Consider the following 21610-nt stretch of genomic DNA (forward strand, 5'->3'; position numbering starts at 1 on the left):
GGGGGCTGCCTGAAAGCTTTCCTTGAGCCCCGTCTTCGTTCATTCAAGTATTTATTGAGCACCTACTGTGTGCCAGGCCCCAGGAACGTAAAGATACCTTCCTAAGATGGGAGCGGGTGACCCCGAGCACCCCCACTCCCCGCCCGCGGGCCCGGGCGGGCCTAGCCGAGATCGGGGGCCCCGGGCGGGCCTAGGGAGATTTGGGGCGCCGGGCGCGCAGGCCGGCTCGTCTCCGCCCCTTCCTCCCCCCCCCCCCCGCCTTCCCCGGGAGCGCGGCGCCTCCCACCCGCGGGATCCCGGCGTCCGCCGGCGGGTGCTGCGCCTGTCCGTCTGTCCGTCCGTCTGCGGGTCCGCGGGCGGGAGGGCGGAGGCGGGACCGCGGCCCCCTCCTCTGCCCCAGGAGCCCGCGGGAGAGGGTGAGCGCGGGGCGCGGGGACCCCACCCCCGAAGCCGGCGGGTCGGCGCGCGGTGGCGGGGATCGGGCGGGGGGGGGCGTCAGCCCTGGTGCGGGAGGCGGCGACGATCGGGCTTTGCCCCCCACCCCGTGCCGCGACCCCGAGGGCCCCGCCGCGCCCGCAGCGCCCCCCGCATCCCCGGCCCGGGCGGGGGACGCGCCCTGCAGGCCGGGGAGGGGGCCAGGGCTGGGGAGCCTCCGCCCGCGGGCTGCCCCGGGGGGCGCGGGCGGGGCGACCCCCGCCCCCTGGCCGCCCCCCCACCGCGGCCCATTGTTCTCTCCCGGGAGGGGGGAGGGGGTGCTGCGCGCTCCTCTTAAAGGGCCCTCTCCCCGTCTTGTCCCCGGCAGGTCGCGAGCACGAGTGGGGTGGGGCGTGCCCACGGCCCGCGCCCCCTCGCTCCCGGCCCAGCTCCGGAGCCGCCGCCCGGGCGACCCGCGACCACCCCGGAGCCGGCCGTCGGGGAGGGGCCGCGGGCGGGGCGAAGAGGCCGAGACCCCGGGGCAGCCGACCCCAGCCCCGGCTTTCCCGGGCGGCACCCCGCGTCTGAGCCCGGGCCTGGATGGCCGCCCCGGCGCCCCTGGGCTGAGAGGCCCGCAGGCCAGAGACCCGGAGGCCGCGGACACCGCCGGGCTCCCGAGCCACAGGAGCGGCCACCTGCAGCCGCCATGGCGCGGCCCGGCGCGGGCGCCATGGTCCCCGGGAGCGGGCTGGGCTTCCCGCCGCAGAACGTGGCCCGGGTGGTCGTGTGGGAATGGCTGAACGAGCACAGCCGCTGGCGACCCTACACGGCCACCGTGTGCCACCACATCGAGGACGTGCTCAAGGAGGACGCGCGCGGCTCCGTGGTCCTGGGCCAGGTGGACGCCCAGCTCGTGCCCTACATCATAGACCTCAAGTCCATGCACCAGTTCCGCCAGGACACAGGTGAGCGGGGCAGAAACCCACCCAGCGCCCCCAGGGGACCTGGGCCGCAGGAGGCCACATCCCCAGACAGCGCCGGTGTCCCCAGCCGAGTCCGGTGAGAGGCCTGGGTTCCAGCGCAGACTTATGTTTTCGGAGGCTGGGGGCCTTGGGGGCAAATCGCATCACCCCGCTGAGCCTCGCGTCCTGGTCTGCAGAATGGAGAGACCTCTGTCTCTCAGGGCCCGGAGGAGGGAGCACGCAGAGCTCGCCCTGCGCAGACCCGGCCCCAGTCATGGGGGGCGCTCCCTGGTTTACTCCCCGGCCATCGCCGGCTGTGTTACTGTCCCGTGATTACTACTGGTGGAGAAACGGAGTCTCTGAGCCAAGTGATTTGAATTCGGGGCTGGGGTTTAAGCCCGGGAGGGGTGGGGTTCCCGGGCGGAGGGCTCACCTGGCTGGCCGCAGGCGCTGGGCGGTGTGTCGGGATGCAGGCGTGTGGTGAGAATTATGGGGGGCAGGGAGGGGGTTGGCGGACAGCGGGGTGGGGGAGTCACGGAAGACATCGTGGTCGTGTTGGTGGCTGCGGCGGGATGTCAGGCGGTCACGGAGGCAGCGGCGATCTTTGCGCGGGGACTTTGGTGATGGTGTCGGTGCTGAGGATGCCGTGTGGTGTTGGCGCGTGGTGCCGCGCGCCGTGGGTGCTGTTGGTGCGTGTGTTGGGACTGGGATGGTGGCGTTGGTGGTGATGCCAGAGGTGGCAGCGGTGACGGTCCCATTCTCCCTCCGGCCCACTCTCTGGTTCCCAGGATTCGGCGCCACTGTGGAGAGCTGTCTGGGTGGCAGCCCGGTCCCCGTGGGCAGCGGCGAGGTCCTGCCTCATAGAAGATGCCAAAGTCCTGGGCATGTTTGACCCTCCAGGAGCAGCTGGGGGACGTTTGGAGGAAGCTCTTATGAATCCCCGGATGAGAGAATTGCATGGGATAAACTAGGCATGCCTGGAATCCCAGTACTTGGGAGGCTGGGACTGGATGATCGCAGGTTTGAGGCCAGCCTCAGCCACTTAGTGATACCCTCAGCAACTTAGCGAGACCCTGTTTCAAAATTAAAAAGAAGAAAAGGGTTTGAGGTGTAGCTTGGAGGTAGAATGCCTCTGGGTTCAACTTCCAGTGCCAATAAAATAAAAATAAGCGTGCCGAACATCATGGAGACAATAATACCTCTTCTCCAGATCTGGGCTCCCAGATAGGATAGCTGCTTAGCACAGGAAGCTATTTCAATGTGGTAAAAGTGTGTAAAATGTAAAACTCCTGTTCTCTGGTCAAACTAGCCATGCTCCAAGGTCTCTGCAGGCCCCGCGCAGCACAACATATGCCGAGAACATCACCGTCACTGCAGAGTCCCAGCAGGCCGCGCTAGCCTGGGACACCGTGGGCCACCCTGCGAGCCCGCCCCTGCTCCCGAGAGGCAGACTCCCCAGACAATGGCTTCTTGATGTGACATCTCAGCCTGTCCGTGTCCCCAGGGCCCCAGGCAGGAGCTGCCGCCCCCAGTCCCGCCAATCACGCCTGCATTCCACCCCACCGTCATTTCAGACCAGACAGGGCCTTAGGAGAGAACCACTGTGGAAAACTTGCACGAAGGACCCCACGGCATCCGAGAAGCCAGCAAGCAGAATCACACAGATCACCAGCCGCAGGTCCGAGAGCAGGAGGTGACCTGTCAAAAGTGCTCAGGGCGGGGGAGAGACGAGGGTCTGGAAAAAAAAAGTGATGTCTGAACAGAGATCTGCAGGATGCGGGAGGGAGGCCAGTGTTTGGGGCAGAGGCAACAGCCTTTGCAAAGGTCCCGCGGTAGGAAGGCGCAGGCTCCGTGCGAGTCCATTGTGTTTAGAGGGCGGCAAAGAGGGCGAGGGTGTCAGGAGCTGAGGTCGGAGCAAGGTGCAGACGGACAGACTGCACGGTACGTACAGGCTGTCCAGATGAACAGACGTACTGGACAGCCGTGAAGAGGACTGGGACTTTGGTCCTGGGAATAAGGGGGTCACCCTCTAGTCCTTGTGCTCCAGAGGAGCGCTGAGGCCGTGAGGGAGAAGGGAGGAGTATCCGGTGACCCCGTGCCCCCTTGCCCATTCTGTTTCATCCTGGAGGTGGAGGGCACAGGGCTGAGGGCAGAGGGACCTGGGTCTCCCCTTGCTTGGAGGCTTGGCGCCTTGCAAGCTCAGAGCTAACAGCAGCCCTACAAGCCGGGCGTGGTGGCGCACCCTTGGAATCCCAGTGCTTGGGAGGCTGAGACAAGAGGATCGCGGTTCGAGGCCAGCCTCAGCTGTTTAGTGAGGTCCTTTGCCACTCAGTGAGACCCTGTTTCAAAATAAAGAATAAAATATAGGGCCGGGAAGCTGGGCGTGGTGGCGCACGCTTGTAATCCCGGCATCTGGGAGGCTGAGACAGGAGGATCGCAGTTTGCGGTCAGCCTCAGCTATTTAGTGAGGCCCTCTGCAACTCAGTGAGACCCTGTTTCAAAAATAAAGAATAAAAAATAGGGCAGGGGGTGTAGCTCAGAGGTAGAATGCCCCTGGGTTCCATCCCTCCCCTTCTGGGGTTCCTCTTCTGTTCCGAGCACCTGCCTTGAGTCCCCAGTTCCCAGGCTCCCTCCCTCCCTCCCCCTTCAGCAGGCCCCCACTCTCAACAGCACCCCTTTTGCAGTCAGCCTCTCTGGCCCCCACCCCCATCCAGCACCACCCAGGGCTTCCCAGGGCCACGCACCACACACCTGCCCCTATTTTCCGGAAAAGGGAAAAAAAGCTCTCATCGGGCTTGCAGGCTCCTGGGTGTCCTCCAGCGCCCGGCGAGAGGGGAGGGCCTGCAACCTGTCCGCTCCCCCGGACAGACAGACGCCTGGAAATCTGGGGGGGGGGCAGGCTCAAGCTGGTGGCCCACTTTATTCAGGAGAACAATGTCAAGAAAGGTCTTCTTGCCGGGTGTGGTGGGCACGCTCGTCATCCCAGCATTTGGGAGGCTGAGACAGGAGGATCGCGGTTCGCGGACAGACTCAGCTACTTAGTGAGGCCCTCTGCAACTCAGTGAGACCCTGTTTCAAAGTAAAGAATAAAAAAATGGGGCTGGGGGTGTAGCTCAGAGGTAGAATGCCTCTGGGTTCCATCCCCAGTACCACAAAAAAAAAAAAAAGGACTTCTTTATCTCATGTATTGTTCATGGTCCAGAAAAGAGCAGGCCTGAGAACCAGGTTCTGCTCTGCGCTCACCAGCTGGGTGGCCTCCGCCGGGCCCGCGCCCCTCCGGTCTCGGTTTCCATATCTGTGAAATGGGCCAGAGCCTTGCACATCGCCAGCAGGGATGTTGGATTTCCAGAGAAAAATCAAACCTATTTATCCCTGCAAGCATCACCCGGTCCCCTGTTCTTTTGCTAGAGATACAGACTGAGATTCTTAGCGTTGAAAAGCGTGTTTCACACATGCGTGTGTGCGCACACCAACATGAAACCGCAAAACACGAAACTCGCGTATAGGCACCGACATGAGCAAAGCTTGTGTCTAGATTTGCTGATCGTGCGATTCCCCATACGCTCACTGAAGCCACACTTGCGTTTTGTGGCGGGGGAGATAGGCACATGGCCTGGTTTTTCTGGCACCCTAATACAGGAACTGGCAGACTTTTCTGGGAGGGCAGATGGTAAATATTTTGGCCTTGTGGGACCTACAGTCTTCAGATGTGACTACTCAACCCTGACAGCAGCCAGAGATGATACGCAAATGAGCGAGGGCGGCCTGTGCGCTGAGAAGAGAGGGACTTGCGGACACCGAAATTTCAAGGTCATCTGACTTTCAGAGCTCCTGACGTGTTCTTCTTTTAAACCGTTTAAAAATGTACCTGGAGCCGGGCGTGGTGGCGCACGTGTGTCATCCCAGCATTTGAGAGGCTGAGACCGGAGGATCGTGGGTCGAGGACAGCCTCAGCTACTTAGTGAGGCTCTCTGCAACTCGGACCCTGTTTCAATATAAAGACTAAAAAATAGGGTTGGGGTGTAGCTCGGAGGTAGAATGCCCCTGGGTTCCATCCCCAGTACCACAAAAAATAAATAAAAATGAGGCTGGGCATGGCGATGCCCACCTATAATCCTAGTACTTGGGAGGCCAAGACAGGAGAAATGCAGGTTCAAGGCCAGCCTTGACAACTTAGGGAGGCCCTCAACAATTGACCTGGTTCCAAAATAAAAATGGATAGAGCGGGCGTGGTGGCGCATGCTTGTCATCCCAGCATTCGGGAGGCTGAGACAGGAGGATCATGGTTCACGGGCAGCCTCAGCTACTTAGTGAGGCCCTCTGCAACTCAGTGAGACCCTGTTTCAAAATAAAGAATTAAAAATAGGGCAGGGGATGTAGCTCAGAGATAGAGTGCCCCCGGGTTCCAACCTAGTACTGCAAAAATAAAAAGATAAAAAGGGATGGAGCCGGGCGTGGTGGCGCCCGCTTGTAATCCTAGTACTCGGGAGGCTGAGACAGGAGGATCGCACGGGTTTGGTGACAGCCTCAGCTACTTAGTGAGGTCCTTTGCAACTCAGTGAGACCCTGTTTCCAAATAAAATATAAAAAACAGGTCTGGGAGTATAGCCCAGAGGTAGAGAGCCCCTGGGTTCCATCCCCAGTACTACAAAATAAATAAATAAATAAATAAATAAATAAATAAATAAATATAAAAAGGGATGGGGATGTAGTCCAGAGGGAGAATGCCCCTGGGTTGAGTCACCAGTACTTAAAAAATAAATAAAAATAAAAACCCTTTGCAGTTCCTGAGCTATGCAAAAGGCGGTGGGTGGGTGCGGCCAGGGGTGAGGCCCCTGCAGGGCAGGGCAGCCTGGGCATCAGGGGACATCCTTGTGGTGTGTGCCAGAGCGCACAGTCCCAGCCTGGCCGTCCACCTTGGACACACAAACGCCCCTCTATCGCCTCCCCCATGGCCAGCAGCAGGCTGCCCGGCACCCTGCGCCCCCCGCCGAGTCCTCCACACAGGGGGCGGGGGGCCCCTGCGAAGCCTCCGCCGGGCCTGGCGGTGGCCTCCCCCAGGAGGCAGCAGGACCCCCGGATCCCGGCCTCACGATGTCATTCACAGCTGGGGTGGGGGAATATTGTGTCTCTGGCTCCCCAGCACCCCACAGTGGCGACCTCCTCACCGGGCCACGGGCCTGGTTGCCCCCAAACTGCACTGTGCTTCTTAGGTGTCTCGTATAGCTGACCCTGGACAGGCCCACGTGGGCAGGCCGAGGCCCAGAGAGGGTGAGGGGCTTGCCCGGGGCCACACAGCCCACCGATCCCAAGCTGGAGCCCACCCTTCCACGTGGGCCGCAAAGACAGAAGGCAGGATTGAAAGCCTCCGCTCCCCCTCTCCCTTGCGGGTTCTGCAGGGACGGCCAGCTAGCCCGGTGCCTCCAGGGCCAGCTCCCTGGCTGCGGGACCCCGGGGGCCCTTTCCCCCGAGCTGGAGCCGCCGGGCCTGACACCAGGAGCGAGAAGGGTGTTGTGCAAGGGGTGGGAGGCCCTTCTCATGGCACCGACCCGGACATGGGTGTCCCCTGCGGCCGCCGACACACACCTGTTTCCAACACGACAGACCCGTTCTTTTGGCCTCCGTTGCTGGTCCGGCTCCAAGACCCTCTCCGGCGCCTCCAAGTTCCTCATCTTTATGCAGTGGCCATTGTTGCTGGCCCAGTACTGGGCTTGGTTGGGCTGAGTCTTGGAGCCCCAGAAAAAAGGGAAAAACCCATTAGTCTAATTATTTATTATTATTATTATTATTATTTTCTTTTGTGGGTCTGAGGATGGAACCCAGGGGCATTCGACCTCCGAGCTACACCCCCGGCCCTAATTTTTATTCTTTATTTTGAAACAGGATCTCACTGAGTTGCGGAGGGCCTCACTAAGTAGCCGAGGCTGTCCGCAAACCGCGATCCTCCAGGCTCAGCCTCCCGAATGCTGGGATGACAAGCGTGCGCCGCCACGCCCGGCTAGTCAGTCTAATGAATCCATTTCAGAGTCTGGTGGAGAGGAAGGTAAATCCACAGCAGGAGGATGATAGCATTGGGACCCTCTGTCCTGTGAGGCCGCCAGGTACAGATCTGAATTCCAGCCTTGCAGCTGTGTGACCATGGGCCGGGCACTCGACCTGTCTGTGCTTCCATTGCGCCCTCTGGAAAATGGCGATCAGAATAATTCCAAGGCGAGCTGGGCAATTCCAGTCCTCGGGAGGCTGAGGCAGGAGGATCGCGGGTTTGAGGACAGCCTCAGCAACGTAGCGAGGCTCTCAGCAACTTAGCGAGACCATGTTTCAAAGTTAAAGCAATGGCTGCGGGTGTAAGATAGAATGCCCCTGGGTTTGATCTCCAGTACTGAAAAAAAAAATAGTAATAATCATCCCTGCCTGAGAGGGGTGTCATGAGGATTCAAGGAGATGGCGCGGCTTTGCACGTAGTAAGCACTGCACCTGAGATCTAAGAGCACAGGAGAGGTCCAGGCATCTCACCAGTGATGTGGGGGATTGAGGCAGAGGGCTTCTTCCTGGAGGAGGAGGAGGAGGAGGAGGAGGAGGAGGAGGAGGAGGAGGAGGAGGAGACCTGGCAGATAGAGCACGGGAAGGAGCGGGGTCTGAGAGCGGCGGTGCCTGGGGACGGGAGGCCTCCCGGGGCTGCGCGGCCTGCTGGCCAGGCTGCAGCTGCTGCCGTTTAGCGGCCAGGCCCTGGGGACCCAGCGCCGCGGCCTCTCTGCTCCAGGCCCGCAGGGGCTGGGCGGGCGCTGGGCACCTCGCTGCAGGTCTGGGCCTCAGGCCCCGCCGCCCGGTACCTTGGACAGCGCCGTGGTCCTGGCCGCCCGGCCGTGAGGGTCCCGCCTCCCCGCCCCTTGCGGCTGCTCTGGGGTTCGCCCCCCCCCCCTGCTCTCTCCCAGCCCCCAGCCCCATCTTTCCTGGGGGAGTTGGTGGAGTCTGTCCTGGGGATGAAGGTGGTGGAGACCGCCATGGGCAAGGAGTGGGGTTAGGATGGGGGGGGACCTAGCCAGGCACGGGGTCTCACGCCTGTAATCCCAGTACTTGGGAGACTGAGACCGGGAGATTGCAAGTTGGAGATTTAGTGAGAGCTTGTTTCCAAATTTATTTATTTATTTATATTTATATTTTTTGGTGGTACTGGGGGCTTTTCTACCTCCGGGCTGTACTCCCAGACCTATTTTATACTTTATTTGGAAACAGGGTCTCATTTAGTTGCTGAGACCCTCACTCAGTAGCTGAGGCTGGCTTCAAATCCACACGATCCTCCTGTCTCAGCCTCCCAAGCGCGGGGATGACAAGTGTGCGCTACCACGCCTGGCTTGTTTTCAAATTAAAAAGAGAAAATTTAAAGCCGGGTGTGGGGGCGCACACTTGTAATCCCAGCATTTGGGAGGCTGAGATAGGAGGATCTCGGTTCGTGGACAGCCTCAGCTACTTAGTGAGGCCCTTTACAACTCAGTGAAACCCTGTTTCAAAATAAAGAATAAAGCCGGGCGTGGTGGCGCACGCTTGTAATCCCCGCGCTTGGGAGGCTGAGACAGGAGGATCGCACAGGTTCGAAGCCAGCCTCAGCTACTTAGTGAGGCTCTCAGCAACTGACACCCTGTTTCCAAATAAAATAGAAAATAGGTCTGAGAGTATAGCCTGGAGCTAGAAAGCCCCTGGGTTCCACCCCCAGTACCACCAAATTAAAGAAAGAAAGAAAGAATAAAAAATAGGGCTGGGGGTGTAGCTCAGATATCCCTGGGTTCTATCCCCAGTACTGGAAAAAAAAAAATTAAAGTGCTAGGAATATATAGCTCAGAGATAGAACGCCTCTGGGGCCAATCCCTAGTCCCAAAAAAGAAAAAAATAAGATTAGGGAGGGGCGATGGGACAGGGTGCTCAGGACTGGCCGAGCAGGTGACCCCTCACTGTCTCACCCCAGCCCCACCTGGAGCTCCAGGTATGCTGGGGGGCTGGCTCCCGCTCACACCCAGGCCGCACCAGCAGTAGCCGGGCCCCAGGACAGCATCCGGGTCTCTGGACAGGCGGCCCCGCCCCCCATGAGCCTACTCAGGCAAGGCCGGGGCACCAAAGCCTGGCCTGGCTTCCCAGGGACCCTCAGTGCTGCGGACCAGGCTCCAAGTCCCCTCCCAGCCACTAGCTCCCTCTCCGAGCCTCAGTTTCTGCGCCTGAAATATGGACCGAACATTAGCACCTGTCCTGTGCTAATGGGAATGCCCTGTGCTAAAGGCCATTTTTCCTTTTTTTTTTTTTTTTTTTTTTGTACTGGGATTGAACCAGGGGTATTCTACCTCCAAGCTACACTCCCAGCCCTTTTTATTTATTTATTTTTGTTTGTTTACGAAAGAGGCTCGCTTAGTTGCTGAGAGGCTCGCTAAATTTCCCGAAGCTGGCCTCAAACCTGTGATCCTCCTGCTTCAGCCTCCCAAGCACCGGGATTACAGGCGTGCACCACCGTGCCTGGCCAGTCCACAAAAACGTAAAGGGCCCTTGTTAATGGGTCAGCCGCTGTCGCAGGCACCAGGAATGCCACAGGAGACAGGAGGGCTACAGAGCCCTGCCCTTGGGGGGCACGCTGCCCTTGTGGGGTGGGGTGGGGTGGCGCAGGCGGCCCGGCGGCCAGGGACTTGGGGCCCCAGAGCGGACAGGCTGGGTCTCCTCCAGGTCCTGCGCGGCCGTGCGCGCCCTTGCTCTGACACCCTGGCCAAGGGCCTCTCCCTCTCTGGGCTCCTTCTGGAACAACTCCAGGCTGCCGCGTCCACCTGCCCAGCCTCCAGCGACAGGTCAGTGACGGACTTGGCAGCTGGCCCTGGAGCGAGTGCTCGGAAATGCAGAACAAAGGAGCAGGCAGCCAGAAGAGGTGCCGAGACAGTCCTGCCGGCAGCCCAGGCAGAGCCTCTGTCCCTCTGCAGGCGGGGGCCCGGGACACAGTTTACCTGAAATCACACACAAGGCTGGGGGCGTCGCCTCCTCTACCGTCCTCTGGGTTCCTCTGGATCTGGGGAGCAGATGTTCACCCGAGCCAATTTGTGGGTCCTCTGGTGCCTTGGAAGAGGCCGTCAGGGCAGGCCTGTCTCCAGCCGGGTGTGGTGGCGCACGCCTGTGATCCCAGGACCAGGGAGGCTGAGACGGGAGGATCGCAGGTTTGAAGACAGCCTCAGCAACTAGGTGAGACCCTATTTCAAAGACAAATAAATAAAATAGGACTGGGGGGTGTAGTTCAGAAGTAGAATGACCCTGGGCTCAATCCCCAGTACCAAAGCAAAACAAAAACCTCTGTCTCTCTCAGGAGGATCGCGCAGGTTCGAAGCCAGCCGGGCACGCTGGCTTAGGAGACCCTGTTTCCAAATAAAAATGTAAAAATAGGTCTGGGAGTGTAGCCCGGAGGTAGAAGGGCTTCCAGGAACCCCAGTACCACCAAAAAAAAAAAAAAAAAAACCTCTGTCTCTCATTGGCCCCGTGGTGTTGGCCACGTTTCTCTCCCTGAGCCTCAGTCCCCCCTACAGAGGCTATAAGGTCACGAGCTTTTCAAACACATGCAATGAGCGGAAGGCAGACGTTTATAATTGTCCTGGTGCCTGGTATGCAGTAGGTGCTCAATGTATGCTCAAAGGCATGAACGAGGTGACCGTTCCCGTTCCCTATGGCCAAGGAGGCCGGTCATTTAGGTCACATCGCATCTTTTGATGTTTGGGGATTTGGGAGATCCAGACTTGTATAGGTTGGCCCCAATTTTTAATTTGTTGTTGTTGTTGGTACTGGGGGTAGAACCCAGGTTTTTTTTCTCCTAGTTCTAGACTATACTCCCAGACCTATTTTCTATTTTATTTGGAAACAGGGTCTCACTAAGCTGCTGAGAGCCTCACTAAGTAGCTGAGGCTGGCTTCGAACCTGTGCGATCCTCCTGTCTCAGCCTCCCAAGTCCTGGGATGGAACCCCAGGGGCATTCTGCCTCCAAGTCACACCCCCGGCCTGATTTCTTATTCTTTATTTGGAAACTGGGTCTCACTAAGTTACAGAGGGCCTCGCTAAGTAGCTGAGGCTGGCCTCGAACCTGTGACCCTCCAGCCTCAGCCTTCCAAGTACTGAGATTACAAATGTGTGCCAACACCACCAGCCGTTATTATTTTTTTTTAATGTAAATAGTGTGGGGACCAGAACAAAGCCACGCCGAGCCAGTGTGCGGGCTGTGGCCTGGTCCTGTGGCGTTGCTTAGACCCGTGGGCACCTGGTCTTGGCTTCATAGCGCAGAGAGAGGGGAGGAGGCTGAAGCCGGCCCAGCCTGGTGCTGAAGGCGCGCAGATGCGCTGGCCCTGGGGAGCCGCGTGTTTTCATGGGTTTCTCCAGGTGCTTTGGGATCCTCAAAACAAGGAGCAGTCCTCCCTCAGGATGCCAGAGAAAGTTCCAAGAAGACAGCGGGCTTGTGCTGAGCCGGGGAGATTGAGTAGGCGCTCACAGGGAGGAGGATGAGCGGGGCCAATGGAGAGCGTTTCAGACAGCAGGGGCGTAAATGCCGAGGCGTAACCATGCGTGGTGGGTAGAGAGAAGGGCGGGAGTTTGGGCGCGCTTAAGATAACTTGTGATGGGCCTTGCTTGAAGGCTGAGCTCAGGAGCTGAGATCGATTCCCAGGGCACTAGGGAGCCATTGATGGGTGTTGAGCCAAGGAGATCAGACGTGAGTCTGTGAAATAATCCCTTGGGTGTCATGCAAGAATTTACCGTGGGACGCAGAGGGCGGAAGGCGGGATGCAGGGAAGAGGCTACAGCCAGGGTCCAGACAGGCCAGGCGAGGGGCTTGGGCAGAGTGGCGGCAGAGGCAGTGGGAGGAGTTTGTATCCTACCTGAGTTCAGTCCTGGCTTCCGAGCTGTGTGGCTTCAGGTAGACCACTTCACCTCTCAGTGCCTCCCTCAATATTCATGCGAAACAGTACTAAAAGCGGTGCCTTCCCCCGTGGAATCTCTTTGTGGGATTGAGTCAGCTCATGCGGTTCAGGTGTGTTAGCACGCAGCTGTCATCCCCGTATTTATTTGGGAGGCTGAGACAGGAGGATCACAGGTTTGAGGACAGCCTCGGTAACTTAGTGAGACCCTTGGCAACCTAGTGAGACCCTGTTTCAAAACAAAGACAAGAGGTGCGGTGGTCCAGGCTTGTCGTCCCAGCATTCGGGAGGCTGAGACAGAAGGATCGTGGTTCGTGGCCGGCCTCAGCTACTTAGTGAGGCCCTTCGCAACTCAGTGAGACCCTGTTTCAAAATAAAGAATAAATAATAGGGCTGGGGGTGTCACTCGGAGGTAGAATGCCCCTGGGTTTCGTCCCCAATACTGCAAAAAAAAAGACAGACAGAAAGAAAGCAAAAATTAAAAATAGGGCTGGGGATGCTCAGAGGTAGAATGCCCCTGGGCGACAGATCCCTGAGAACGGCCCTGCAGGACGGCCCTGGGAGCTCTGCGGGTGTTTCTAGTATTTCGGGGCGGGCTGATTGCCCCTGCCGACCTCCCCTCCGGTCCTGCTTTGGGCGGCTGCTGCTGAGGCGGGGTCTGGGCTCCAGGAAGCCCCAAGGCCTCTGGGGCGCACAGCAAGTGCCAGGGGAGCGGGGGCTTCGGAGATAACTGGGTGCCGCATCCCTGGGCTTCCCCAGACCCCGCCGCTCCTCCCGCTCCTCCCGCTCCTCCCGCTCCTCCCGCTCCTCCTGCTCCTCCTGCTCCTCCCGCAGCCCCAGAGAGCCCGGGCAGCCCAGACGGTGCAGAGACCACTAATAGGCCGCGGCTGCCCTGAAGAGTCCCGGAGGGGAGTTTGGCGGGAAAGCGACACTGCGGCTTATCGATCCCAGGCAGGAGCCGGAGCAGGCGGCAGCCGGCACCCACGGGCCACAGTTTGTGTCCCGCCTGGCCAGTGTCCCGCAGAGTCCCGACTTCCTTCTCAGGAGCCTCAGTTTCCCCGCCTGGCAACCGCACCCGGGCCACGGTGCCGACGGGCGGGGATGCTGCCGCAGGCCCTGGGCGGCCGGGCGGCCCACCTCCAGGTAGAGTTTGTGCTGCCTCTGAATCCTGGATGCTGGAGGAGGGCCTCGGCCAGCGGGGGGTCCAGGGGAAAGGCGGCTGTTCCAGAAGGTTCTAGAAATCCAGCCGGGAGCGTGGGCCGCAGCCATGTCTGGTGGTGTAACCTCTGTGCCTCAGCTTACTCTCCCGAAACCCAGCGCGCGAGAGCGGAGCCAGGTGGTCTGGTGGGTTCTGAGAGGCCTCGCTTGCGTCCTCAAGCCACCCGGCGCCTGCTCATAACTTTGCAGGGCAGTTTCGAGGTTGTGGGACTCAGGAAGATTGTCCCAAGTCGGGCACGCAAGCCTGGGACTTGGGAGGCTGGGACAGGAGGATCGCGGATTCAAGCCAGCCTCAGCGACTTAGCGAGGCTCTCGGCAACCTAGCGAGGCCCTTTTCCAGATAAGAAATAAAATGGTGTTGAGAGTGTAGCTTGGAGGTAGAATGCCCCTGGGTTAGATCCCCAGTGCCTGGGAGAGAGAGAGAGAGAGGAGAGAGGAGAGAGGAGAGAGGAGGGAGGAGAGAGGAGAGAGGAGAGAGAGAGGGAGGGGAAAGAGAAAAAGAGAGAGAGGGAGGGGAAAGAGAGAAAGAGGAGAGACAGAGAGAGAGAGAGATAGAGGAGAGAGAGACAGAGACAGAGAGAGAATGCTCTCTGAGCGGGAGCCACTGTCTGCAGTTATGTCTGGAGCTTGGGGATTTGGGGTGAAGCCCACTGGGGCTCAGGAAGCAGCAGATACTCTGCCAAGCTCCCCCCTGCCTGACCCAGTCCGGGCCTCCCCCACCTGACAGGATGTCCCATGACCGCCTCCCACACCCCCTCCCACCAGGCCCTGGGTGCCCCCAAACTGAGGTCACTTCCCTCCAGGAAGCCAGCCCAACGGGAGGGGCTCCTGCCGGCCTGAGAGGAGCTGTTTGGGGGCCTGGGGCAGGCAGGGGGGCTCTGGCTCTCTCTCCCTCTGGACAGCCAACTTACAGGCGAGAGCTGGGAGCAGAGACCCCTGCCTCTAGCTGTGCGGAGGCGTCAGGGCCGCGTTCTCAGGGCAGGAGCCCCACTTGACTGAGGGCAGCGGCGGCAGCGAGGCCCCGTCACTGGGCGCATCCTAGGCGAAGCTACCGTCTGGCTCTGTCGAACCCCTTAGAAACCAGTCCAACTTGGGCGGTGTCTCTATCTCTGCGCCCCTTGGTCTGTCTCTCTCCGCCTGCGTCTCCAGGGCCCCCTCCCTCTGTCTCAGCCCCCCCAGGCCCCCAGCTGACATTTGACCGCAGCCCTTTCGCCTCCGTTCAGCTGGAAGGAGATTGGAATTTTTCAGCCAACGGTTCTTAAGAAACCGGGAAGGGGAGGGGAGTCAACGAGAGTCACACGAAAACAGCTAGGAATGGCAGGCGCCGAGCCTGGTGTCTAACGCTGAGGACCGGGACCCGGGTCTAGAGTCCTGGAGGCCTGGGGTTGTGGGCTGCCCAAGGACGGGCAAAATGGCCAGTGATGTTTCCAGGCCACCAGCCGGGGCACCCCAGCCCCATCTTAGACCCATTATTTCTGTTACTGAATCCAGGCCAGGCCACCGCGGAGGAGCTGGAGGCTTCTAGCTCTGCTGCTGTGGAGATCTCAAGATTGACGTCCCTGCGGGTCGCCAGGGAACCGTCTTCCGCCCCCCCCCCACCTCGGTCCTCAGCCAGCCTGGGCAGAGAGGTGGCCAGGCAGGCTGGGCGCAGGACCCCGCGGGTGCAGGGAGGCCAGCGGCCGCCCTAATTACCCCGCTCTCCGGGCTCCAATCTGGCTTCAAAAGGACTCCGGGGACACAGCCTTTAATAACTACCAGTAAACAGGCAAGAAAATCGATACCTGGTAAATAGAGCCCTGGGGAGGGGGCCGCGCTGGCCAGCACCAGCCACTTTCACGTCCCGGCTGCAGAGCTCGCCCCTCGGGGGCCTCCCCTCCTGAGGGCTCCCTGGGGGGCCGCAGCCCCACATCAGGACCAGCCTCCTTCCCTTCCCCCTCCTGGATCCTGCCAAGTACGTTGCCGTCTCTATGGCAGACGGCGCCTCTGCACCAGGCTCTTTGCTGGATACTGCTGGAAACACGGCCGTGGGTCTGACCCGGCCATCGTCCTCCTTAAAGCCAGCCACCAATGAGGACGATTAAGAATAAAGCCAACCAGGCACAGCGCAGCAAGCCTCTAATCCCCGCACTTGGGTGGCTGAGATAGGAGGGTCGAAGTTTCGAGGCCAGCCGCAGCAATGCAGTGAAAACTGGTCTCAAAGGAAAAAAAAAAAAAAATTGGCCAGGTGTGGTGGCGAAAAATGGCCAGGTGTGGTGGCGCACGCTTGTAATCCCAGCATTTGGGAGGCTGAGACAGGAGGACAGCAGATTCGCAGACAGCCTCAGCTATTTAGTGAGGCCCTTTGCCACTCAGTGAGACCTTGTTTCAAAATAAAAAATGAAAATTAGGGCTGAGGGTATCGCTTGGAGGTAGAATGCCCCTGGATTCCATCCTCAGTGCTGCAATAAATAAATAAATAAGTAAATAAATAAATAATTTTTAATTTTAAAAATAAAGTCAAGCATGGTGGGGCATGCCTGTAATCCCATACTTGTGTGGCTGAGACAGGAGGGTCACAGGTTTGAGGCCAGCCTCAGCAACTTACCAAGACCCTATTTTAAATTTAAATAAAATCTGGGCGTGGTGGCACACATTTGTAACCACAGTATTTGGGAGGCTGAGACAGGAGGATTGTAGGTTCAAAGCCAGCCTCAGCAACTTTGTGAGGCTCTCAGCAATTCGGTGAGACCTTGTTTCAAATAAAACATAAAACAGGGCTGAGGTTGTAACCTGAAGGTAGGATGCCCCTGGGTTTATTACTCCTAGTACTACAAAATAAAATAAAATTAAAATTAAATGGGGCTGGGAGTGTAGCTCGGAGGTAGGGCACCATTTTGAACATGGAGAAGCTGAGGCTGTGAGAGGGGAGGACTGGCAGCGTGCTGGGGGGTCTGGGAGTTCCTCTCTTAACGATCCCGTCTGGCCTGGAAGAAGAACCTCTGCTAGGGAGAAATCGATATGCACACGCCCAATTAAAATGATAAATTAGGTGGCAGGCAGGGCTGCCCCAGGGCCCGGGATGGGGGAAGGATGGCTTCTGTGATTGGCTGGGACATTACAGGTGGGGGAGATGGCTTCTGTGATTGGCTGGGACATTACAGGTGGGGGAGGATGGCTTCTGTGATTGGCTGGGACATTGCAGGTGGGGGAGGATGGCTTCTGTGATTGGCTGGGACATTACAGGTGGGGGAGATGGCTTCTGTGATTGGCTGGGACATTACAGGTGGGGGAGGATGGCTTCTGTGATTGGCTGGGACATTACAGGTGGGGGAGATGGCTTCTGTGATTGGCTGGGACATTACAGGTGGGGGAGGATGGCTTCTGTGATTGGCTGGGACATTACAGGTGGGGGAGATGGCTTCTGTGATTGGCTGGGACATTACAGGTGGGAGAGGATGGCTTCTGTGATTGGCTGGGACATTGCAGGTGGGGGAGGATGGCTTCTGTGATTGGCTGGGACATTGCAGGTGGGGGAGAATGGCTTCTGTGATTGGCTGGGACATTGCAGGTGGGGGAGGATGGCTTCTGTGATTGGCTGGGACATTACAGGTGGGGGAGATGGCTTCTGTGATTGGCTGGGACATTACAGGTGGGGGAGGATGGCTTCTGTGATTGGCTGGGACATTACAGGTGGGGGAGGATGGCTTCTGTGATTGGCTGGGACATTGCAGGTGGGGGAGGATGGCTTCTGTGATTGGCTGGGACATTGCAGGTGGGGGAGGATGGCTTCTGTGATTGGCTGGGACATTACAGGTGGGGGAGGATGGCTTCTGTGATTGGCTGGGACATTGCAGGTGGGGGAGGATGGCTTCTGTGATTGGCTGGGACATTACAGGTGCCCAGGGAGGGATCTTATTCCCTGGGGCCAGGCTACCAGGCCAACCTCCCCGCATCCTCTACCCTGCCACAGCCCTGGCTTCGCGCCTCAATTTCCCCAGCTCCCGGGGTCCAGGCAAGTGGCAGGAAACAGCTGTAGCCATCAGCATCCTAGTAGAAGGGGAGACGGGGACATGAGCTCTTTCAGCCCTAAGCGGTGACACTGGTGAGGGGCAGGAAGACAGGGATGTCCAGAAGGACCCAGCGGGTCCCCACCAGGCTGCAGACCCAGGCCCGGGCACCTTGCGGGGATGACAGCCATGTCAAGAGGACCTACTTACTGTGTGCGGGCACTGGGCTAGGGACAGGGGTTCAGCAGTAAGCCAAGCAGAGGAGATTCCTAGGGTCCCGCGCTGAGAGCCCAGCAGGAGGAGACAGCGGGGGATGCCTGAGGCACCTGGGTCCTACTCTAGCAGAGAGATGTGTAGGAACAGCCAGGCCAGGGAGGCAGGTGTGTAGCGAGAAGGAAAGGTAACGGGCTGCAGGAAGAGGGCACAGGGGCTGGGTGGGGTCAGCATCAACCCCGTTTTGGGGGTAGGAAAACCAAGACCTGGGAGATCTGAGGGCTGGCCGGCAGCTGAGCAGTGTTGGGAGCAGGCTTCTTGAAAACTGACCAGCTGAGTCGGGCAGAGGAATCTCCCTGCAGCAGCCCACGGGCCTGGGACAAGCTGAAGGCTCTGAGATGGACATCTTGCAGTTATCGCTGGGTCTTGGGTTATCGCTGGGTCTTGGGTTATGGCTGGGTCTTGGGTTATAGCTGGGTCTTGGGTTATCGCTGGGTCTTGGGTTATGGCTGGGTCTTGGGTTATCATTGGGTCTTGAAATTATGGCTGGGTCTTGGGTTATGGCTGGGTCTTGAAATTATGGCTGAGTCTTGGGTTATGGCTGGGTCTTGGGTTATGACTGGGTCTTGGGTTATGGCTGGGTCTTGAAATTATGGCTGGGTCTTGGGTTATAGCTGGGTCTTGGGTTATCGCTGGTTAACTCAGAGTTTCCCATGGAGTCTCCGAGCCCTGGTTTATGAAATGGGGCCATCGCTGCCCACCTGGCCGGGCTGCTACTCACTCTTCCTAGGTTTCCCGTGAGTGCTCAGCACACACACACACACACACGCACACACACACACACACACACACACACAAGAGAGCAGACGGTCAGCAAGTGTTTGTTGAACAAATGAACAAACAGATGACTGAAAAAAATAAATAAGTGGGCAGGAGATTGGAGCAGGGCAGGGGAGCAGCTGCCATGAAGAAATCAAAGAATAACTGGAAGTCAGTTATTCAGTATGTGGGAGGCTGAGATGGGAGGATCGCGGTTCGCGGACAGCCTCAGCTGCTTAGTGAGGCCCTCTGCAACTCACTGAGACCCGGTTTCAAAATAAAGAATAAAAAGTAGGGCAGGGGGTGTAGCTCGGAGATCGAATGCCCCTGGGTTCCATCCCCAGACCCACAAAAAAAAAAAAAAAAAAAAGTAATTGGCGCACACTTGCAGACAGGATGGGGCGAAGGCAGGCGTGAGTGGGTGTGTGAGAACGTGTGAGCCGCGGTGTGAACTGGAGCAGACAGAGTGGGTGGGCTGCAGGTGTGAGGGAACTAACCCAACTGGGGCAGGAAGGGAGGGATGGAGGGAGGAAGGGAGAGATGGAGGGAGAGAGAGAGAAAGGGAGGGAGGGAGGGAGGGAGGGAGGTGTGAACTGCAAGCAGGACAAACGGATGGGCTAATGAAATAATTGTGGAATCAATGAGTGGACCAGTGCCTGTTGCTAAGCCCATGAATGAATGGATGGGTGGGCGAGTCCTTGAATGAATGTGTGAACTGGTGAAGGGGTGCATGCCGGGAGGGAGGTCTAGTGCATGCTGGGAGGGGACCCCAGTGCATGCTGGAAGGGAGCCCCTGTGCATGCCAGGAGGGAGCCCCTGTGCATGCTGTCTGCTGATCACGGCCCCCACACACACCTCCCCTGCCACCCCCAGGGCCGGTGAGCACGTGGGTGCCCGCCTGACCTTGGGTGGACAGATGGGGCTGGCGGTCCTGGATCCCCTGATCCCCCCACACCTTCCTGACTGCACCCCTTGCGGGCATTCTCGCCAGGGCCCTCCACCTGCTGACCACTGACCCAGCCCCTGAGCCAAATTTACTGCAATCCCCAGTCAGTGCTGAGCGCTGATCCCGCCTGCGCTGGGCTCCCTCCCTTCCTGCGTGCGCGCCTCCGCCCGGGCCTGATCACCCCTGGGCGCCGCGCTGACCCTCGCGGCCTCCCCTCCCGGCCTCCCCTCCCGGCCTCCCCGCCCGGCCTCCCCTCCCGGCCTCCCCTCGCGGCCTCCCCTCCCGGCCTCCCCCGGCCTCAGCCTCTCCCCTCTGGCCACAGGCACCATGCGGCCGGTGCGGCGCAACTTCTACGACCCGTCGTCGGCGCCGGGCAAGGGCATCGTGTGGGAGTGGGAGAACGACGGCGGCGCGTGGACGGCCTACGACATGGACATCTGCGTGACCATCCAGAACGCCTACGAGAAGCAGCACCCGTGGCTCGACCTCTCGTCGCTCGGCTTCTGCTACCTCGTCTACTTCGACAGCATGTCGCAGATGAACCGCCAGACGCGCCGCCGCCGCCGCCTGCGCCGCCGCCTGGACCTGGCCTACCCGCTCACCGTGGGCGCCATCCCCAAGTCGCAGTCGTGGCCCGTGGGCGCCAGCTCCGGCCAGCCCTGCTCCTGCCGCCAGTGCCTGCTGGTCAAGGGCACGCGCGCCGCCTCCAACGCCATCCTGGCCTCGCAGCGCCGCCGCGCGCCCCCCGCGCGCCCCCCGCCGCCCGCCGTGCGCCCCAGCGCCACCTTCGCGGGCACCGCGCTCTGGGCCGGGCCCGCCGAGCCCCCGCCGCCCCCCGGGGGGCCCCCGCGGAGCCCGAGCGCCCCCCACGGCGCGCCCGCGCCCGGCCAGAACAACCTCAACCGGCCGGGGCCCCCGCGCGCCCCGCGCGCCTCCGTCCCGCCCGGGTAAGCCGGGCCCCGGGGTGGGGGTCCGGGTGGGGTCCGTGCGCCCGGGGGGCAGGGCAGGGCGGTGGTCCTGGCGTTTAGCCCGGAGCTGCGTCCAGGGAGGCGCGGGGGCGGAGCTCAGCTTCTGGGGAGGCTGAGGCCGGAGGATCCCAAATTCAAGGCCAGTCTGGGCGACTTAGGGAAAAACTGCCTAGAAGTAAAAATTGTAAAGGGCTGGGAGGGGACTTTTTTTTTTTCTTTAATCAAGCCGGGCTGGGCATCTAGAATCCCCCAGTATTTATTTGGGAGGCTGAGATGGGAGGATGGCAAGTTCAAGGCCAGTCCCAGCAACCCAGCGATGCCCTCGGCAACTTAGACCCTTTTTCTTTTTTCTTTTTCTGTTTTCTTTTTCTTTTCTTTGCGGGTCCTGGGATGGAACTCAGGGGCATTCCGCCTCCGAGCTACACCCCCTGGCCTATTTTTTATTCTATATTTTGAAACAGGGTCTCACTAAGTTGTGGAGGGCCTCATTAAGGAGCTGAGGCTGTCGGCAAATCGTGAACCTCCGGTTTCAGCCTCCCCAATGCTGGTATTACAAGCGGGCGCCACCACGCCCAGCTCCCAGCTCCCCTTTCAAAATTAAAAAAAAAAAAAATAGGCTGGGAGTGTAGCTCAGAGGCAGAATGTCCCTGATTTCAAAAGGGGGGCTAGAGCCGGGCGTGATGGCCCACACTTTTAATCCCCACGCTTGGGAGGCAGAGACAGGAGGATCACGCAGGTTCGAAGCCAGCCTCGCTGGCTTAAGAGACCCTGTATCCAAATAAAATATAAAATAGGCCTGGGAGTGTAGCCCAGAGGTAGAAGGCCCCTGGGTCCCATCCCCAGTACCACCAAAAAAAAAAAAAAAAAAAAAGGAGTCGGGGGCTAGGGGTGCAGCTCACTGGCAGTGCCCGCCTGGGTGCAATCCCCAGAAAGGAAGGGTAGGGACCGCCCACTTCATGGGCACCCCAAGATGTGGCCGCTCATGTGTCTCGATGCCCGGGGGCCCTATGAGGTGGGTCTTCTCCTCTCCCCCAGTTTGCGGGCGAGGACACTGGGGCACGGAGGGCCGAGGCCTGCCCAAAGCCTCGCGCTGCTCTCACGTGGTGGGCCGGAGGGCGACACCCAGGCGGTGCGGAATCCCAGGCGGTGCGGAATCCGTGCTCAC

General features: G+C 59.5%; 1 protein-coding gene across 2 annotated transcripts in view; it reads left to right on the plus strand.

Annotated features, from left to right (window-relative positions):
- Window positions 1-1120: 1120 nt before the first annotated feature.
- Window positions 1121-21610, plus strand: part of DTX1 (deltex E3 ubiquitin ligase 1) — a gene marked incomplete at both ends in the record, with an annotated part of 33200 nt that continues 12710 nt past the window's right edge. For both annotated transcript variants that reach the window (XM_080717968.1, XM_080717969.1), the window contains 2 exons: window positions 1121-1379; window positions 19800-20424. In XM_080717968.1, the coding sequence (XP_080574094.1) occupies window positions 1121-1379; window positions 19800-20424 (884 nt within the window). The remainder of the gene's footprint in view (window positions 1380-19799; window positions 20425-21610) is intronic.

Source organism: Muscardinus avellanarius, assembly GCF_963383645.1.
Source record: "Muscardinus avellanarius genome assembly, chromosome: 21".
Lineage (NCBI taxonomy): Eukaryota > Metazoa > Chordata > Mammalia > Rodentia > Gliridae > Muscardinus > Muscardinus avellanarius.